Source organism: Saccostrea cucullata, unplaced genomic scaffold (genome assembly GCF_032062105.1).
Source record: "Saccostrea cucullata isolate Sc308-1 unplaced genomic scaffold, CSIRO_AGI_Scuc_v1 ctg2997, whole genome shotgun sequence".
NCBI classification, from domain to species: domain Eukaryota; kingdom Metazoa; phylum Mollusca; class Bivalvia; order Ostreida; family Ostreidae; genus Saccostrea; species Saccostrea cuccullata.
Window position 1 is genome coordinate 89,423 of NW_026921008.1, and position 16,060 is coordinate 105,482.

The following is a 16,060-nucleotide window of genomic DNA, read 5'->3' on the forward strand; positions in this document are numbered from 1 at the left end:
ACTATAGTAACTTGTAAATGATAGCACTTTCACTTTTTTGTAAAATGCTACGATTGCAAAGTTTAATGAGCAAATCTAATTTAGTATGCACAATCTTTTTACAAATCAATTCAAAAACCTAATTAAAATGATTTTATTCACAGATATAATGCTTTATAAATATTAACGATGCAATTTCAATATTTGTTTAAAACTTTGTTTTAACCCATAAAATACGTTTATTGTTCAAATATTTCAGTTCTTGTAGTTCTTAGAAATGTCCTTTTTATAATGATTTTCATCAAGCCTATGCTTAGAAAATAAACCTGCCTATCAGTCAATGGGTTGGTGTAAATGTATTAATCCAGTCGCAAACCAATCTTAAAAGTAGTCTGCTGTGCATGGCTTTCAAAATTAAAATAACTCCGAACCCGATGTATTAAACTATTGAGTAGTGTTCCTTAGTTTTACGCTAATAAGCCGTCCCTTAGAAGATTGATATTGTCGATTTAACCTTCCATAAAACATTGCCTTCCTCTGATAAACGAATCCAGCATTTCTGATTAAAACGAAATCCTCCCCTAGAATGTAAGAGAAAAAAAATCGATTGTCTTTTTGTACAGGAATGTCAAAAACACTTGAGCTTTTTTTTGTGATGTCCCCGTTTTTAAAGTTTTCAAATATTCAGATGCGTAAAGATAGTGAAAAAGTAACATAATTCAAATCAGAATCAAATATAATCAACTCCATCAACCATAAAATCATGTTTTGTCCCACCGCAAACTTGAACAAGAGATGTCTTTGCAATGAATGCATGTCATATGAAGATTTCTAACAGAAATTAAGGCCAGAAGTTCATTGGAAAAACACAAAACTAGAGCAAAGCATACAGGAATGTCTATAAAAAATCAGAAATGCGATAAGCGCCCATGGAAAAGTAAGCATCCTCTGACTATCGGTTCGTCTCACTTTGTGCTCCTTGTCATGATCAGGTGAACAGTAAATTAATAAATAAGAGTAAAATTGCCTTAATTTTTTTTTTTGCCATGGAGGAGTGAGCATCCCTGTCGGACCGGTCACACCCGCCCTATGCTCCCTATTATGATAGGGAAATAACGAAAAAAATCTGTCGTCAATGCAGTGTGTAGATAATGGACTCAAAATTACGAGGAAAAACGTCAATCAGCATTTGAATCAATATCGAAGGAATGTTAAACAAACTTTTCAAAAGTTTTGATGATATTGTTTTAGTTAAATTTCTTAATTTGAATTTAATAATAATAATAAAATCTTTGAATATTCACACCTGAGTGATATTAGTTCTCTAATAATATTAGTTCTCTAATATGTTACCTTGTATTTTCAAAGTTTCTACATCACTGATGTTATTTTCTTGAGAAGTTATCAAGAGGCATAAAAAAATATAGAACATTTAGTGGAACCCGCCATGAAGAAAAACTTGTATTTGTCAGGATGTTTATCTTTTTTTTAAGGAACCCAGTATAGGTATATGATAATTCAATTCCATTTGCTAATTGTTGGGAATAAAAAAAAAAATCAAAATGACTATGACCTATGATTTTAAGAATTTCTTCCTTTAAAAGGGTACCTTGCGTAAAAGTTGGATGGATTTTCTTTTGCAGATTCCCGTAAAAACCATTAACATGACGACCCTAACAAAAAATACCATAGTAAACTATAGTTAACTATAGTTTACTATAGTATATCAGAATTCCAAAGTTTTCACCATAGTAAATCAAAGTTCCAAAGTTATTACTATAGTGAATCAAAGTTCCAAAGTTTTAACTTTGGTACTATAGTTAACTATAGTAAACTATTTTTTTGTTAGGGGAGCGTTGTGAGCAAGCTTCGATCCAAACATATTGAAGGTGTAAATTACCTAATTCTTTTTATAACTTCTAAGTGTATAATTGAGGATGAAAGGACATTTGATTTTCATATAACTCCTCAATCGCTTAATGTGAGATTTCAACTTCAATCCTTCTGACAAAGTCTCAGCTAAGTCTTTGTTGACCTTTCACCTGGTAAACATGTAAGCTTCCGCGGAATTCAAATTCAAAGTATAAATTTTTTGACGTTAGTTAAAAGATCAGGTTTTGCAAAGTTGACCCTTTTAAAATAAGGTCCTCATTATAAATGACATTGATTGATAAGGATAATTTCTTTATTAAGACGAGAAGACGAAAACACTTACCCTAATCCATTTTTTTCTTCAATTTCTTTTTTATGTCTAAGCGTTTATGTATGAGGAGTTATTGAACTTTTTACAGGAAGTAATTATTATTAGTTATTTTATAAATAAATCGAAACATAGTGGAAACATTTTGACAAACCAAATAGATAGATACAAGGTACATACGTTACCTTTATTTATAAATATGTATATAATAATAGTAGTAATAATATAATTATATTAATCTTTATAAATATTATATCCAACGAAAATTAACTTAAGTCTCTACGAAACCAATTCCAAATCTAGTTTCAAAAGTACTTCTATATGGTTTATCGCAAATATGCAGTTCATACTTGGAGAAATATATATCCAAAAAATTGGTTCTCATATCCTATCAAACGTTTTGTATCACAATGAAACGAAGTCTTATTCTTATTTTTTGAAAGAATAATTCGTTTTACTGAGTCTTTCATGCTTAGATATTATAATGAGCTACAAAACACAACAAAATTATCGCTTTTAAGAATCATTTATTTGAAATTCCTTTTGGATTTTTCGCCACTTTTCTAGTGATTACATGTATAAGCAAAGAAAACACGGATAAAATCCCCCGAGAATACCTAATTTACCACAGGTTTAGACCGTGTCTGTAAAATGTGATTTGAAAGAAAATAGAATTTATATTGGATTCGTTGACGAGGACCGAAAACCTTAGCCGAAAGGAAGCAAAACCTCCGTTGATTGGCATTACATGACCTCTAGATGTCCTTGAAAGAAAGCCCTGTTAAGACTCGGTAAAGAAGCTATGAAATTAGTTTTCCCAGACACTGATATTTACTGGTATTTGATGATTTGTGAGGGCAATTAACACAACGTTGTTGTCATGTATGATTAGAATCTAACGGATACAAACCTTCAATTGAATTGATGAGAAAACAATCATTTGATGGGAGTTGTAAAGTTAATTTACAAAAATATAGACGTTTTTACTGATGTTTACTTTTTGATTTGATAAAGCTATAAATTTCAAATTTAAAGGAAGAAAAGGAAATTCAAATAGTTTTACAACTGTGGCAAGTAATTCCCACCTAGAGTATTTATCGTTACATTGTTCTCCCTGAAGCACGTGGCAGACGCAAAAATATCATGAGCACTCGATTTAAAGAAAACCTTTATCACGTGGTTAAATTATTTGCTTATCACATCACGTGATCTCTGTCCGCCAAGATACAGGAGGAAATTGACAATTACAATTTCACAATAAACAAACAGATAAAAAGAAGAAGACAGCGGCGTGGTAGTATCAATTGAATTGGAAATTTGGGGAAAAATAACAAAACAAGTTCTATTATTTATTATAGATGCACGCGATGGGTCAATTTGCAACATTGTTATATGAATAAAAGGTGTAGGCCACAAATTATGTATTATTTCATATACCTAAAACTCTTTCTAGTTAAAGTGGCCTTGGCTACATTTTACAAGGGGATTCGGTATTAAGTATTTTTTGGCGGCGAAATAACGTTGTCACACTAACGTGTGAAACATCCCTGTCTTCGATAAGGTTAGACTTATTTTATCACATCCCAAACTAGCAATGAACCTAGACCTGGAACTCAAACACTCAAGTTTTAACATTTTTGATAAATTGATAGAGCATTATTTAACGTCCGATTGGAGACTTTTTCATTCATACAGAGACGTCGCCGTATGCCGGTGAAAGACTTCAAATTTAGACTTATACTAGGCACTCAGGTCCATTGAGCATTGAGGGTTCTTTATTGTGCCAACGTCTACCTTGACATGGGACCTACGTTTATAAGGTCATGCCCGAAAGACCCGTGACTTTCACTTCTATAACTACATGTAGTGCCGAGCACTTTGCGAAGGAACAGTCACTACCTATGTTTACGTCTTAGGTTTGGTGCGGCGCCTTGAAGAAGAATCGAACCTGGGCCTCCCGATCACGAAGCGGACGCTCTACCACTAGGCTAACGTGACCGGTTTTAACGTATAAAGTATGATTATCCGATGGATTGGAAGGGATGTTTTATCGAGTGTGATGAATCTGCGCTATGTTATGAAGCATAAATAACCTAATCGTTTCGAATTCAAAGTAATCCGTGCATTAAACAACAAAATCCAAATTTATCAAATATAATGGGGGTATGGACACTAAAATATCATACACGCTCGTCTTAAGGACATATCTTCTAGATATTTACAAAAAAGAAACCTTCATTAACTTTAAATTGAAATTAGGAGGGTTCGAAACACATCTAGGACACCACAAGTCAAACCAGAATTCGCGTTAATTTAATGAGGTAGGTTTTATTCTCGAAGACTTTGAAGTTAGACTAACATATTTTACAGAATTAACAACCGTTATCCTTGTTATATTTGTTTTGTTGTTGTTAGCATAATGCCATTTGAATTTCTGATTAAATTAATAGGAATCTTGGTTTGATTGGTCCTTGAACCTCAGGGATAGCTAATGTACATTTTTGGTACGCAAGTGAGTTAAGGCTACATATGGAGGTTTCTATGCAAAATATCTAATAAAAATTCCATAATTGCTCTACTTACCGCACAGAAAATGTTAAGACTTGTTTTCTAATACATTCTTGGTACCCATGACATGCGATAGCCAGTACACATTATGACGTCATATTATGACGTCATCAACCTCTACTACACAAGTTTATAAGAAACATCAACAAAATTGCTTCGGCGCAAGGGCATACCTTACTTTGTTTTACAGAAACGATGTAGAAAAAGACGCGGGATATTCCAAGGATTTAAGATATTGCTGCACAAATGTCAGCGCTGCAATTGTTTAGTTACTTTTCGTGCAGTTTTAAGTTTAAACAGGGTAAAAATTCACAGTCCAGTGTAAGTTTCCTAATATTTTTATCGATTAAGAAAGTTCAAAGGATTTGTGCAGCAATTTTATTAATCTTAACAATATTCTCCTTAATATTATACATTGTTTATTCTGAATTAGATAGGATATGCCCTTGCGCCGACGTGATTTTATTAATGTGATTTATTACCTTGAATGGGAGAGAACAATGACGTCATGATATGACGTCATAATGTGCACTTGCATTGATAAAGTGTGGGTACTTAGTACATATTAGAAAATAATTTGAACTTTCTCTGTACAAAAAATATACAACTTATGAATTTTTATTAGCTCATTTGCATAGAAATAGTCATATTTAGCCTTAACTCACTTGCGTAAAAGCTTAAATGCTAATTATATACCCCAGGGGTAGAAAATGTACATATGTGGTACATGTAATTATAAATTTGCCAATCAAGTGTTGACATTAAAAAAAGTAATACGATTTGTAGATGTGAGATGTTTACTTTGGTTTGTTAAATGTCCCTCAGAAAAGTTTTTACTCATATTGAGACACCACAACTTACCGGTAAAGGGCAGAAATTTAGACAAAATCGACACCTATGCCCAACGAGCAGTGAGGGACTTTTTGCTTGCAAGCAACTACAACGAAAAGGGATCGCGGTTTACACAGTCTCATCCTAAGGACCGGTATATATGTTTTGCATAGAAGAATTCATACTAGCGACGTAAGGATCATCTCTAGAGCAGACATTCTAACAGCTGCGCCACTCAAGCGACCAAAGAATTATTTTCTTACGATAGGAGTAACTTACCGAAAAATAACTAAAACTGAGCGGTGAAGTGGGACTAGGAGACTGGAATTTCACAATTTCATATCATAAAGAAAGTCGGATAAAAACAGAGAACAATAGCTCAACCGAGTGACGCAAGTGATCTTGAAATAGAAAAATATAGACTCATGTATCTTTATGGATTCTATTTCTGTATGATGCTTGGTTCATTTCCGAAATGGATTTCTGAATATCACACCAAAAACTAGTCTGGTTGTCCTTATATTTTATTTGCGTTTTGTTCCAAAGATATTTTAAAATGTTAAAGTTTGAAATTTTTATTTTTAGTGTACACCTTTCACGGCAAAAATAGCACTTTTCTTTGTTTTAACTGGCATCAAACCGTCTAGTAGAATTACAGATTAAGAAAATAAATCAAGCTCAAAATCCAGGAAAAAATATTGTTTGAAAATCATACTGTCTGTGCTCCTAATTTAACTAAGCAGAACAGATATTGTCATAGGAAACCCATCAATCTGACAAGATATTGAACAAAACATACCATGTTATGTATGGTAGATTTAAGAGAGGTCTTCATCTCTAAATCTGGCCGACATTTCACTATTGTTATGTCACAGAAATCTTAAGAAGCAAAGAAAGTCCAATATTCAAAAGGTTTCGTCATGGAGGATATGGAGATAAAAGTATTCAATATCAAAGTCTATAAAGCAATACGAACACGGATCTCCAAAACATCAGAGATGGGATCAGCTGCCAACGGATCACACCCGCTCCATGTGTCATGTAGCCCCCATCTCTATGACGCTGTAAAGCAGAAACTACTGACGTTTTGTGCAACAAAACAATGTGTCAATCAGATCTCAAAAACTTTAAATAACATTTATGTTATTGGATTTTGTCTATTTTTTTCAAATATATCGACAACGTTTTATGAAATTTACAATTTTTAGTCATTGATCTGATATGATATCTTGTTAATAAACATAGAGACTTTAAGTACCGGTTTGTGATTAAAGTATACAGAGTCTTTTGTGAACCCTGCGAAAATTTTGCACGCAAATAAAATCTAGTTAACAGTATTTAAAGTCATCATTTCATAAGTTCTATAGTCATTTCAATGTTTCCACCTTTAATGTTGTAGAAGTTCGTGTTTGCTCTTACAATAAGCAATCTTTTTTTTTTTTAAATCAGCATTCAAGAAACTTTCTCTCTTTAAATTAATAACCTTGATTTTAAGTGGAACATAATGTCGGGTCTTATTTTGACGTCTTCTTGTAGAGTATTGTTTTTACACTAGTTGTGACTCTATATTAATCCATTTTTCTGAACAAATGTGATCGGGTAACAGGGACAGTTTCCTTCACATAGGCATCTGATTCTACCTCTTGTATTTCTACTTTTTATCCTGATCATGATTCCTTTCCTTATAACATTGAACAAAGTTTCTACTTTTTTATTCAGCAGATGCTATATTTTGTCTGTAGTATCTTTTCGGTAAGGAAATTCCAATTACAAAATGGGTTGAAATTTAATTCGTGTAATTTGATTATCTAATTTATTTGAAATAAACTATAAATTTACATAATTTTATTAAGTGTTCTTGTTTTTAAATATGTTAATCAGATTATTTTCAAGTTTATATTATTCGGCAATATAGTACCCTACATGGCACAGTTTTTGAATAAGTTAATAACATCAAATACAAGAACATTATTTTCATTTATTTAAAATATTAAAATAGATTCATACTTACATTGCCTGCACAATTTTCCTGAAGAAGAAAAAAGAGGAAAACAAAGATTTTCATTTTCTGGGACTGCAATTTCCCTCCATCCATTTTCTATTGAATTAGCTCCCTCCTCATGGCCAAAAAAAACACAATGGAAGAATTTTCCCGTTCTGATAATTATCTCCAAAAACAGATCACAAATGGCACACTATTTCTACCTCCGCAAAACGGAGAGTTTTTAATGTTATATAACTGACTGTAGACAGAGTGAGCTATTTCTCTCGCTTCCAAAAAAGACAAAATCCAATATCCTTTTGCTGTCACATAATACCCCCAGCTTGTCAGCGGGATAGCACACACATCAATTTTTCCGGAATATCTCTAGTCTCATATGTTGGTTTCTAAATTACTTTTCGATCACGTTGCCTACTGAATTAGAATCATCATATAATTGTAGATCTATATAACTTCCTTTGTTTTGGTCTCGGAAAATTCTGTGAATAGAAAAAGAAAGAAATGAGGAAAATTTATTGCATAATTGTTTTTGCGATACATTTCTTATCGAGATCGTTTAAAGAAATTTTGCAAGAAAATGATTCCACATTAGAAGATGAAAGAACAACTCGTGTTCCGGAAAATTGTGAGTAAAAGTACATGAAAATGCTATCTGTAAGACAACAAAAGTATTGTTTGCTTTGAACGATTTCGCTTGAGACAATTTTTGGAATTTGAATCAATACATGTAACTTCTAAATTTTAAGCCTTATTTCACGAATCATGAAATATGGAGAAAGAAAATTGTGTTCAAAATGTCGAAGCTCAATTTTTTTGCAACAATACCTCTTATTTAATTCTCTACATTCTATCTTTTCAGCCAAAAGTACAAGTATCTTGACATTTAACAATAATGATGCTTCCTGTATAGAACTGATGAATTCCGAGGACACAATGGCCGGAAAAATTGAATTACCTCAAATTAGTTTTAGATACCAATCAAGTTGGACATTATAAAAAAAAATATACGCGTAGATCTATATTGAATGTCTTTGATTTAATAAAAGAAATAAACACAATATTTCAAAAAGAAATGTTGCGCGCGAATTGTCAGAATTGAGTGAATGAAGCTTGCTTAGGTTAAGATGAAATCTGTATTCTCTCTATACTAAATGTCTGTGATAAAACAACAAACGTTCACGACGAGAAACTCTCTAAAATCCACCATGCAATTACTCTCGGGTATTTGTCGTTCATAATTATAAAAATAATATAATTTTAAAGGTATAGGTAATTATACCAGGTCAAATAGTTCCAGTCGATGATCTAAATTTGAAAGTGATGTGATGTCTTTTTATGAGTGAAAGTTCTAATGGGACATAAAAAAAACTCATACTTATATCATGCTCTTGCGTATTGAAACAAATGAAATATATGGAGATAATGGACAGTACTCAAGCTGAAAAATCCATAAAACAATACAGCAGAATAAACACGGACGTCATAAACATCAAAGTGGAATCAGGGGCCATGGAGGAGTGAGCATCCCCCGCTGATCCTCACACCTGCCGTGTGCTCCTTGTTATGATCGGTAAATAACGGAAACATCCCTCGACAATTCAGTGTGTAAATAATGGTTTTATAAAAAGTATGAAAAACATCAGTCAGCCTTTAACTTTGCCTTTGAAATAAAAGCTTTGAACGAGACTGTTGAATGTTATTTGATATTCTTGTTTTAGCAGCTTGTTTGTCAATAATTTAGGGATGTGCGATTTTATCGGTATACCGGTATATTGCGATTTTTCGTTGCGTGATACGTATCGTGACACGGAGACCTAAATACCGGTATTTAAGTACATATTATAATGTCCCGAAATTATTCATTTATTCGTTTAATATTTTCAAATTACAATTACAGAAAGTATAAAAATGTTGTAAAAGGTGTAAAGAACGGCATCTTATCGTCCAAACATAGTTGATTTTATATACATAATTATTTCAAGAAAAAAAAAATGTTTTTCAAGCAATTTTTTTTAGAAAAATAATGACTTTTCATATAAAATCATTGTAAAAACTGCTTTTAAAAAAATCATGATTTTATCGTGATATTGTGGTAAAAAAAATCGTGATATATCGCGATACGAAATTTTTGGCGATACCCATCCCTACAATAATTTACTCCCATTTCAGAAACTGTACATACGTAGAGCATGCTCTTGCATATCGAATCAACTGAGAGATATAAACCCCGTATATAGATGATGAGGCTATTGTAAAATTAAAGTCATCAGTGGTACATGTATCTTTTGTTTCAAGCTCACCGGGATACATGTATATCTTGTCGACATAAGAATGGAATTACATGTAACAATTGTTGATTGATAATACTTCGTCGACATATAAATGTCGAATTGAAGGCCATAACAAGTGTTTCTTTTTTTCACCTATATATATGAGATTTTGGACAAATTCTACATCATACGAATGCAAACATAGGTTTGAAAATAACGGAACCAAGTTGGTACCACCAATAGAAATTCAAATAAATTACTTCGGGGAACAAATTTAGACGAGCTCACTTTTCATCTCAGTCTCACTTTAACCAAAGGAATATACAGTGGAAAAGTGAGACTGAAATCAAATGTTAGCTCATCTACGTCATATGGCCCCCAAGCCTGGTCTCCAAAACCCACATAGATATCGTCTTCAGAAACTCAAGCATAGTTATGCATCTTTTTAATATCGAGTTCATAGCTAGAACTTGTGTACATTCAGAATGTTTTTTAACAAAATAATTTGCAAACGACCAATGACAAGGTAAGTAAAGTGAAAGTTCCATTTTTTACATTGAAAAAGCAGCTGTCAATGATATTAAAAGCCTGGTCTTTAATTTATCGTTGATTGTGTATAAAATTGAAAAGTCGCAAGTTTTTATGCTGTTGATTTCGGTAAAATCTCGTGATTTTCATTTTTTTTTCAAAAGTTTCTTGGAATCTAAAAGACATATTAAACCAATTTGCAAGTTTCAAAGTTATATTTATGCATTTTATCAGTAAGGGATGTCAACGAAGTTATTAAGTTTATTATTAAGCTTTGCTGTACGGCTACCATTAACAGTACTGTCTAGCAAAAAAATACAATTATTTAACAGAGGTGCTAAAGGCAGATTTTTTATTGTGTCGAGTCGAAATAGAAATGGAAGAAATTGTTAATGTATTATAATACATATGCGTCGTCGTTTAATTTTTTACTTAAATGAAGAGTTGCTGACCACAGCAAGTGTTTTCTTCTTGTCAAGAAGAAATTTTGAATAAATTATGTTTCTTAAGAATTAAAAAAGGCCTTTTGTTAAAGGAGCGCAATTGCTACGTATGGGAAAACTGATATATTGTCGAAATCTGATCTCCAGAAATAAAAAAAAAATGTTAATTAGAAACCCGAGAATTTTTTTCAGATTCAGAGTACTTGTGTGTACAATCAGAATGGTCTTTAACAAAATAGTTTTGCTCAAGACGAATTACAAGGTAAGTATATATATTTCTATTTTTATTGTCAAAAGCTAGTTCTATAGTACCAGGCTCGAAATATCAAACCCCCCTCCCCCGGATTTGTTTTCTTCAAATCAAACTTTTTTCCATTGAAATTGCTCATTGAAAGGACGGTATGCCTTGAAAAAGAGTACGGAGTTAATTTAGTAATGTATGAATGAAGCAAGTACCCTCCCCCACCAAACCCCCAACCCCCACAGCCTAAACTGAAATAGAATTTGAGCAGTTGATTTTTTTTCTCTGGCTGCCCCCTCCTAAAAGTTTCAATAACGATTCTTTGTCCATGGTTGTCAAAAGAGCATAAACTTTGATTTATCAAGGGGAATGGTTGTATTAAGTGCTGAAATGACTGTCGATATTTTTGATTTTCATAAAATATTATGATTTTAAATTTTCTAACAAGTTCCTTGGAGTTTTTAAACGTGCTTGAATACAGATTTTAAGTAAATGTTTTCTCAATTTTTTTTTTTGGTAAAATGGCAGAAATTATAAGTTTATATAGCATTATGATAAAATAAAGAAGATTTATCTGGAAATTATTACGAATTTAGGGACGCGTTTGAATGACACATCTCTGCACTTTCAGAAAGTCAACTTTATCCTAAATACTAAGAAAAGTAGAAATTCTATTGTATTGTAATAAAAAATATTGAACTATAATCCAGAAAATACAGAGTAAAATGTGAAAAAGCAAAAAATCTAACTCACCATTATTGTCAGTATATGCACAATGAGATTTGCAGAGCTCAGCAAATTGAACGAAAACTTTTTTGTAAACTAGGCAGGAGCTTTAGATCTGTTGTTAATGCTTACGACGTTTCAATCAAACAGACTAATTCTTGTAATGGCCATAATGGTACTTATAATGACACTTAATAATCTTCTACATTTCTGAGAAACTTCAAAGTACAAGAGACTTCGAGACTGCATTTCGTACTTGACAAATATTGAGAGCTAGTAAGGCAGTTGCATTGTGCTCAGTGACATCAATATGACCTTGTATAAAACCCAAAGGATGTGTTAAAAAATCAAGAAACATTCCTTCAATACATAAAATATAATTCCATTTAATCACTGAACTTGATAAACTAATATCTATAGTTTAGAAAATATCCTGAAAATATTAAATTGGATTCTTTTGACAGGATATTTCAATTCTGTAGTCACGAGGAGCATTAAAAGCATGTCACCTCGAATAAAGAGTAATTAACCTTTTACTGGCGTCTGCAAAAGATACTTATCAGCATGATTGTTAAAGATAAGTCTTGTATTTCAACGCTCATTGAAAAAAGCCGCTGAATTGTACATTCAAACAATTCTTCAATTTACAGAGATAATGCGCATGATCTGATATCAATTTTACTTGATAAAATTTTATAGAATTTTTTTCTGGGGAAGCAGGCACAGATACTTTTATTAGAGTAATAAAATTTCCCTTTTCGGTGAAATTTATTACGTGTGAAATTATTAGATCCATAAAACCCTGGCATCTCTCTTATCAATGCTGCAGCGATTGTGATATCAAGATCAAACTTAAGTGTTAATTATTTATTAAAAATATATAATATTAATATACATATACCATTTTGTCAATTGCAAAATAAATGTAATTGATATACGCAGGGTCAATGTCCTACTTTTACGATGTTACGTAATAATAAAACAAGATAGTTTTTAGATACATTATAGAAATTACTACCTCAATAAAATTATTGCTCCTTTCTAGATATACATTACGACAAGCACATAACTATAAATGTTTGTTAAGATTAGTATATAGGACACGAGAATGTTGGAAATAAATGACATACACAATTAATCAATTATCATTGAGACTCTATGTATCCGCCTTTATCGTGTGTGACACTTTTCCGAGGAATGGAAAAAAGATGAACGATGTTCTTTTGAATGTATGACAAGGAGCACACGTACAGCGGGAGTGACCGGTTCACTCCGCGGGTATGTTAAGGAAGCATATAAGTAATTCTCGGGAAATTTAGACTTTTTGAAGAAAATTTAGTTTAATAAATTACCAAAACCACTGATAAACGTAAACTTTTATTTACTATTGCACTCAGATAAAAGCGTGTCCAACGCGAAGACGTGCATCAACTCCACGGCATCACGTGACTTCTATTAATAGCAAAATTTTCCTTAATAAAAAGGCTTACAGAACAACAATACGCCGGAGTTTGATAATTTCTTTGAGTATGTAATACTGCTGAAAAACATCTATTTTGTCTAAAAAGTGCTGCTAGAATCCCACTATCTTGTCCGTAAAATATTTATTCCACACATTTGCACGGAACCTTACCTTTCGTTTTGAATTTTATACATATGAATCGAGATTTTTCGTACAACCATGCTTAACTCAGGATTCTAGCAGCACTTTCCAAGTTTGTCAAAACGCAAACTTTCAATCTGTACAAATCGTATGTTTTGAAATATCCAGCTTATTGTTGTTCTGTTGCATTTTTTGGTCAAGAATGACGGACGACAGGCCGACCGGGATACGTAATATAGCTGACTGTCCTCGAAAGAGAATACAATCGATGAAAAAAAAATTACCATACCTGTTTAATTAATTGAACTCCATATGAATTTAACACAATATTTCCGATATTTCCTTTTAAACTCCATTTTTCGTATCTTTGAACATGCCTTCTTAGCCAGATTCTCTTTACACGACATGATCAATTTCCAAGTTACTTGATGTACACATATGACGTCATCGTTGTTAGATTTCAATCATAATGACTGTTATAGCATAATAAAATAAAAACATTTTATTTTTGTTAATGTTTATACGTTTCTAATCATTTTCTAGAGTTAAATTACATCGCTAAATACCAATATTACGAAAACCTGACTTCTAAAATTGACGTCATCTTGCCTACTATGACGTCATAATGCAGCACTGATTTAGCCAAGGTAGAATATTTTGTATGCTTCCTTATCCCCCCTCCGTCCTCCATGGCACCTGATCCCACCTCTGATGTTTTAGAGGTCCGTGTTTGCTCTCTTCCTAATTTTTATTGTTAAGGACTTTTGAGCTTGAATGTATTTCTTTATCTAAAATATATTTCACCCTTATCATACCAGTAAGGACGCTCACGTGGGGCTTTGCTTTCACATTTCTTTTACTTATTCATTTAATAACCATTGGGTTTTTAATCATTATCGTAAAGAACCCAAATTTTCAATTAAAATTTCGATTTCATTATAACAGTATTTTATCCTATATTTAGTTCGGGTGTTTCCGTTATATCCCGATCCCGATGAAGAAGCATACGGTCGATACAGTGATCTTGTCAGCAAATACAATTTATCATTAAGTCAAATGTTGACTAACATTTTTCATGTTTTTCTTACTAATTGTTAGTCCATTATTTACACACTGAATTGACCACCTATTTTTTTTGTTATTTCCCGATCATGACAAGAAGCGCACGACGGGTGTGACCGATCAGCAGGGGATGCTCACACCTCAATTGCACCTGATCCAATCTCTGATATTTTAGTCGTTCGTGTTTGCTCTGCATTCTTATTATTTGTTTTGTTTAAATAGACTTTTGAGTTTTGGACTCTGTACTTTGGCAACATATATTTCATCATGAACTGCATTATCAGATTTAGATGAGGAAATTCTTATCCATCAAAGAAAAACAAGAACAAGAATTTTCTATTGATGAGATTAATGGTGTATGGATTATGTCCAATGTATTATTTTATCAGAACTGAATCAAAAGAACTCGTATAATAATCATGATAATATCGTCATTGTTTCCCCGTCCCAAAAGACTGTTTTAGTTAAGTAGGTCTTATTTATAGGACCTAAGTAAAAGCTTGCACGATTCTCATATCGTATTTCTTCATCATCATTAACCAGACGAGATAGATAATCCGTTTGCAGACAATGGTTATGGAGCGACCGTGAAAATGGTCCTAGTGTAGGTCTACCCATAAAACGTCCTCAATATACGATCGCCGTTATATGAATCTGCTGAGTCCTTCCTAAACCCCCAGCCATTGCCTTTCAGACATTAATTACTATCTCTCTCGGGATAACATCTCAGATTAATCCATATTTGTTAATTTTTCTCTCCCGCTGTTAATTTCTGGTTTATACTTCCGTGTTTTCGTGGTGCCATGAAATCAGGAAATGGTCCTCTATCCCTGTCCAGATCAATTCAGTCGCAGTTGGTCTGATTATCAATAGGAGGCCCTGTTTGTACATTATTGCCTTCAATGCATTTGTTTTTATATACCAATGTTCCTCGTTGAAATTTTAATGAAATGAATATTTTTAAATGAGATCATTATTAGCCTGTCACATGATGAAGTCTGAGACAACTGTACATAACTGAATCACCGAGGTACAAAAAATTGAGAAGAATTTATTAAGAGTAACACCTGATCGCACCCGGTCCGAGTTTATTCTTCTCCTATTTTGTATTGTTTAATGGACTTTTGAGCTTGAACATTGTTTGATATCTCTATATATTTCATGGAAAGGGTAAAGATTAGTAGGAAAATAAATATTTTATTTCATATTGAACGATTCATGTTAGAATCATCACACTAGCTGCTGAGTGGGAAAAACTTATAAAAAACTTAAAGGAATGTTGGAGCAAACAAAAAAATCACTGTCTTCTGTCCTGTTCCCAAAATTATCAGTGATATAAACCTTTTTTCCATTCTCTACAATGTAAAAGATTAAGATCCAAAAAAGTTCTTGATTTCACCATTTGCCGAATAAGCGGCCGATCTATTTTTAGTGTTGTGTTAGAATGTGCACAAGGGGGATTGATGCGTCATTTTTACATTGCCTCGATGATGTACATGTATTATTGATAAAAAATATAAAAGTCATGAATAAAAATTTTGTTAATTCGCTTTTTACTTTGTCTTAATGGTTGTTATTTGGTTTTATTATTTTTTTCATTACTCATC

General features: G+C 32.4%; 1 protein-coding gene across 2 annotated transcripts in view; it reads right to left on the minus strand.

Moving 5' to 3' along the window:
- Positions 1-16,060, minus strand: part of LOC134258953 (secretin receptor-like) — a 74,974-nt gene that overhangs the window by 50,445 nt on the left and 8,469 nt on the right. For both annotated transcript variants that reach the window (XM_062741544.1, XM_062741543.1), the window contains exon 2: positions 7,590-8,059. In XM_062741544.1, coding sequence (XP_062597528.1) covers positions 7,590-7,673 — 84 coding nt within the window. In that variant the 5' untranslated portion in view covers positions 7,674-8,059. The remainder of the gene's footprint in view (positions 1-7,589; positions 8,060-16,060) is intronic.